This window comes from Bos javanicus, chromosome 12, assembly GCF_032452875.1.
Source record: "Bos javanicus breed banteng chromosome 12, ARS-OSU_banteng_1.0, whole genome shotgun sequence".
NCBI lineage: Eukaryota > Metazoa > Chordata > Mammalia > Artiodactyla > Bovidae > Bos > Bos javanicus.
Genome location: NC_083879.1, coordinates 12,189,889 through 12,195,888, shown reverse-complemented (window position 1 = coordinate 12,195,888; position 6,000 = coordinate 12,189,889). Strand labels below are relative to the sequence as shown.

Genomic DNA, 6,000 nt, shown 5'->3' with positions numbered 1-6,000 from the left:
GATGGCATCACCGACTCAATGAATATGAGTTTGAGTAAACTCCAGAAGTTGGTGATGGACAGGGAGGCCTGGTGTGCTGCAGTCCGTGGGGTTGCGAAGAGTTGGACATGACTGAGCAACTGAACTGAACTGAACTGAACTCTTGCATGGGAGAACAACCCAAAAAGTGTTTGATTTGGGTCCTTACTGACATTTTGGCCAGTGTATCGCCAAGATGTGAGTTTTCTGTTTACAATTTATTAAGGTGTGGTAATAAAACATGCCCACTCCAGTATCCTTGTCTGGAAAATCCCATGGACAGAGGAGCCTGGTGGGCTGCAGTCCATGGGGTCACAAAGAGTCGGGCAAGACTGAGCAACTAACACTAATAAAACATGCGGGGTGGGGGGAGGATTAGGCTTTCAGGTACTGATTGAATACACAGGTATGGTTACAACAAATCCAGATAGGTGTACCCACAATCTCCAGAAGACCTACGCAATTCTGGAAAGGTTTTGAAGCAGTGTACTGGAAAGCTATGGTTTTGCCAGTAGTCATGTATGGATGTGACAGTTGGAACATAAAGAAGGCTGAAGAATTGATGCTTTTGAAGGCGGTGCTGAAGACACTTGAGGGTCCCCTGGACTGCAAAGAGATCCGACCAGTCAATCCTAAACGAAATCAACCCTGAATATTCATTGAAAGGACTGACGCTGAAGCTGAAGCTCCAATACTTTGGCCACCTGATGCGAAGAGCAGGCTCATGAGAAAAGACCCCGATGCTAGGAAAGATTGAGGCCAGGAGGAGAGGGGACGACAGAGAACGAGATGGTTGGATGGCATCACCGACTGACTCAATGGACGTAAGTCTGAGCAAGCTCCTGGAGACGGTGAAGGACAGGGAGGCCTGGCGTGCTGCAGTCCATGGGGTCACAGGGAAAACGAAATACACGAAGACCGGGCCATTAACCAAGAAAGGGTGACACCATCAAAGGCTCCTCACACCCTTCAGCATCTCCTGAAGGCCCCGAGCACTGACGGGACAGTATGGAGGCCTGTACGGGGAGTTCGGGGACGCGCCGCAGGTGAGTGCGAGGCGCGCCCCGGGGTCACTGCCGGCACGCGCTCCTCCCCGCCGGCCCCGGGCACGGCTCCAGGCGGCGAGGACCTGCAGCCCAGCGGGCCCAGGGCCGCCCGGGCCGGCCGAGCCGGGCGCGCCGGGGGAAGGAGTTTCCGGCGGACTCCGCGCGCCGCCGCTTCCTGTCCCCCTCGTCGCGCCGCCTCACGCCGCCCGTCCCGGAGCGCCGCTCGCCCCGGATCCCCCGTCGTGGCGCTCGGCTACGACCCCCATGCAGTCGCGGCTCCTGCTCCTCGGGCCGCCTGGCGGCCCTCCGGCCGCGCGGCGCCTGCGGCTGCTCCTGCGGCAGGTGGTGCGGCGCCAGCCGCCACACTCGGATGCCAGGCTTGTGCACGCCGGGGCGGGGGCCGGCTCAGGTAACCCCGGGGCGCCCCGCGGCCGCGCTCGCCCCACGCGTGCCCTACGCGCCTCCGCGCCCCCTCACTCCCCGCGGCTTCCTTGGGAAGGAGCGCGGCGCCGGGAGCTCTAGTCTCCGCCGCTTTCTGCTGGGTAGCGCGGGGCCAGGCGTTTGCAGTCTCTAAGCCTCCTTCTGTGATGTGAGGGGCCTGGCTTTAGGTTCCTGATGGTCTGAAATGATGCTTTTTCCTGACCCCAGTGCTTCCTTCACCATCCCACCCCGGGATTCTGACTTAGAATACTGTACACGCAGGGGTTCATGCAGCTGCCCTCAGAGGCTGCGGAAAGCTGGACCTGACCTTGCTCTCCAAGTCCCCAGGACCTGGATGGAAGTCAGTCCGTGCCACGTTCCAGCCAGGGCTGGCGGCCGCTGACAAGTGTACGTTCTCGCCAGAGATCCCCTTCGTTCTGTTTTAAACTTATCCGTGAGCCTTTCTGTCGAAGTTCTGCTTGGAAGTTTTCTTTTGTCCCAGTTCACGATGTCCTAGAACCCAAACCCCAACTTGATTTAGTTTAAACCCCTGAGGTCATGGAGACCTAGAAAGGAAAAGTGACTTCCTGCAGATCACACAGCTAACCCTTAGCAGTGAAAAGCGCGAGTCCTAATCACTGGACCACCAGCGAATTCCCTGCTCAGATTTCTAAGCAAAGTATTTCCTGGCTCTGCCGGGGCTGGTTTTAGGGACTCTGTGTTTGTGCTGGAGTTAGAGCCTTTGTGCTGGTTAAGGAAAGGGATGTATGTTGTTGCTTCACTTGAATGACAGAGTGATTCTAGGCAAGATATTCAGCGTCGTTGCTAAGAATAAGGGAGATTTTCTCTATGAAATTGCTGGTTTCTGTTTCTCTTGCACGCTACTCCCCCCACCCAGCAATAATTTTCCTTGTCAGAAATGAGGGAGATTAAGACCTATCCATTTCATTCATTTCATTGAACAAATGCTTTTTTTTTTTCCTTTTTCCTGTACAGAGTTTTATTTCAGATTTTGCCCCTTTATCAATTATTATGTTTCTAGGGTGGTTTTTTTTTTTTTTTTTCATTCTTTGAGCTGTTTGCTTCTCCTTTGCCTTCAGTTCAGTTCAGTTCAGTTCAGTCGCTCAGTCCTGTCGGACTCTTTGTGACCCCATGAATCACAGCGCTCCAGGCCTTTGCCTTAGCAGAGGTCAAGGTACAAGTATAGCATAATCTATAACTCAAGCTTTAAAATGAATCAGCCTGGGTTGGGGCCCATTTCTGCGCTGTGTGTGTGTGTGTGTGTGTGTGTGTGTGTGTATGGGGATTTGAGAGTAGGTTTCCTAATTTTGTGTCCCAGTTTTCTTAACTGTAAAATGAGGATAAGGAAAGTATATTAGATAGGGTTGTTGTGAGGATTTAATTAGTTATTAGGATCCCTGACATATATTAATGTTCAAAGTTGGCTTCTTTATTATTTTTAACATATTTTCAGCTATGTGAGATTTATTCTGTTTTCTTGGCTTTAGAAGAAGTGAAAACAGTTGCTTTTAGGTTTAAACTGTGAGAACTATCTAGGTAGGCTGTTGCCTGTGTGTGTGCTGAATTGCTAAGTCGTGTCTGACTCTTTTTGGCCCATGGACTGTAGCCCAGCAGGCTCCTCTGTCCATGGGATTTTCCAGGCAAGAATACTGGAGTGGGTTCCCATTTCGTCCTCCAGGGGACCTTAGCAGGGTTAAATCATGTGAACTTTAAAAAATAATTGTTCTTTGTATATGAATAATTCATGCTGATTATAAAAACATTTAGACATGTCCTCAAAATGTGTATTATGTTGAGCAAATCAAAGTACAAGCTTTGCTGCAAATGTGAGACTCATGTACACATTACTCATGACATATTCACTACTTAGACTCAGTCACTTAGCATCATGACACAAAGAGTAAGTTATGTTAACCCCACTTGCCTTGCTATCACAAAGACTCTTAAGGTTGAAGATATGAGGACTGAGGATAAATGTACCTGGAGACTCACCAGAGATCTGGACTCAAGTAAAAACAGGCAGCAAGCTCTGGGCTTCCCTAGGATGTAACACTGGCCATCAAGGTTGAAGTGTCCCCTTTTGAACCAGATGTCACACATAGAGAACTGTAAACCACAAATAGCAGTGTGCCGTAATGAATTACCGTTTAGATTGGGAAGATGTGCTCATCTGCACTCAGCCATGTGACTGGTAACTCATCTCTCTGCCAGTAATTGACATTGCTTCCTAGTAGTTTGGAAAAAGAACAACACGGTACATAAACAATAGATATAAATTATATACTATTTTTATCTCTCCTAAGCTGTATGTATGTCTTATTTATTTTTATATTCCTTTTTGTGCCTGTCAACTTGTTGTACCTAATAAGCATTCAGTGTCTTATTATGTTCCAGTTCATACAGAGAGGGAGCAGGAGTGACTGGAATTTGCTGTGTTGGCCTTTAAGATAGGAGCTTTATAAAGCCTGAGAAGCAGAGGGAAGAGAGGGTCATTTTGTTTAAAAAAAAAAAAAAAAAAAAACACCCCAAACCCACTGCTTTTTATCCTTTGTCTAAACATCCATAATTTGTAAATTCTGCATATCTCTTTACACTTCAATTAGTTGCATTGTCTCTTGGTTTTAGAACAAAGGTTAACAAGGAGGTTAGCTGCTGCAGAGTTCTTTTGTTGTTGTTTTGGCCAGCTAAGTTGTTTGTGGTATCTTAGTTCCCTGAGCTGTGGTTGAACTCTGGCCCTCGGGAGTGAGAGAACAGAGTCTTAACCACTGGACTGCCAGGGAATTCCCTGCAGAATTCCCTAAGAATTTTCAATAAAGATTATTGTAGTGTTTCCTCAGGAGGAGACAGATTAGTTCAGTAGGACTCTCATGTCAAACAGGCACAGGTCTATCATGGATCAAGTGATAATATGGAAACATAACTGTAAATCCACTTTGACATGTTGAGCACCGTCCTTTTATACCGTTATTATTAAAGGGTTTCACTACTTTATGACTTTTGTGTATAAGTTTTTTAATAGAAGTATTTAAAAATTCTGTATAAGAAATCTATGTTCGTTGTAAGTAAAATACAGATAAGTCCTCTAAAATGGACTCTTTCCATGCAGATTCATGATTGTCTTTTTTTGTGTTAATGTTATCAGGTTTTGTAAAGTGAAGTGAAGTCACTCAGTCGTGTCTGACTCTTTGCGACCCCATGGACTGTAGTCTACCAGGCTCCTCAGTCCATGGAATTCTCCATGAATACTGGAGTGGGTTGCCATTTCCTTCTCCAGGGGATCTTCCTGACCCAGGGATTGAACCCTGGTCTCCTGCATTGTAGGCAGATGCTTTACCATCTGAGCTACCAGGGAAGCCCAGGTTTTGTAAAATAATATGTATATTATTATGTATATGAATACAAATTTCTTTTTAAAAAATTGAATCACATATGTTTTATAATTTATTCTCAGCTATTATTGTTAACATTAATATGGTGATAAATTTTGCTCTATATGGTTATTTTAAATAAGTATTAAATTCATGTATTTATCCATATAATTTTACCAGTTTCCCATTCTTAGACATTCAGGTTATCTATTTTTAAATATATAAATGGTGTAATAAACATCCATCCGTATATATCTTTGTGATTTTAAGATTATATGCTTAGTTTATAATAGAATTAATGACTTTGGGGAAGGGAAGTGTAGAACCCCTGCTTCAATTCAGAAATATAGTGTAAAGGGAAAAACCTATATGTGTGTGTGCAAGTCTTAGCTCTCTATTTAGTAGGCATTGAACTTTGGAGAAATTATTAACCACTTGCAGCTGAGGACAGTGAATTTTATGTATTAAAGAATTTAGCAATAAAATCCCAGGACAATTGTAAACTAATAAATTGCTAGGAAAACAATTTATTTGGAACACAGAGACTAACCTGGAAACTGCTGATAAATTTGGTTTTCTCTTGGGTCTAAGTTTTGTATTAAAAAAAAAAAAAATGATGACACTTACATGGTTCTTAACTGAGGTAATTCCCCTTCCCGAGGGGGCATTCGGCGATGCCTGAATGCATTTTTTAGTTGTCCTCACCAAGAGAAAGGGAGTGCTACTTGTATCTAATGGGTAGAAGCCCTTGAATCTGCTAAACATTCTACCATTCTACAGGACATCCCCTCACAATAAAGAATCATCTGGCCCAATAAATCAGTCTGTTGAGAAACCTAGAACTAAGCCAACTTCTTTGGTTGGTTTAGTTCAAAGTTGCAAGTCATTGAATTGTGAGTCTGTGTCAGAGTTGAATGTCCTAAGGTGTGTATATTAATTAACTTGATTCATAGTCTACAATTTGGCAGGCAAGAAGCATTGCATCTCCCATTTTAGAAGAAGGGCTGCCCATGGATGTGCCTGAAATATGTAACTAAGAAAAGCATTTTTGAGATAGATAAAGATCTTGGCACTAGAACAGCTTTGAAATATCTGAAGACAATACCCTCAATTCTCCTGGGTTGGCC

At 44.9% G+C, this 6,000-nt stretch overlaps 1 protein-coding gene across 7 annotated transcripts in view; it reads left to right on the top strand.

Annotated features, from left to right (window-relative positions):
* Positions 1-1,171: 1,171 nt before the first annotated feature.
* VWA8 (von Willebrand factor A domain containing 8) overlaps positions 1,172-6,000 on the top strand; it is a 401,675-nt gene continuing 396,846 nt past the window's right edge. For 5 of the 7 annotated variants that reach the window (XR_009739842.1, XM_061434481.1, XM_061434482.1 and 2 more), the window contains exon 1: positions 1,244-1,473. Coding sequence is in view for 6 of the 7 variants with exons in the window: in XM_061434481.1 (XP_061290465.1) it covers positions 1,329-1,473 (145 nt within the window). In the remaining variant the exon portion in view is untranslated. Of the gene's footprint in view, positions 1,474-6,000 lie in introns of all 7 variants that reach the window. The other 2 variants (XM_061434477.1, XM_061434478.1) reach the window with 2 other exon arrangements.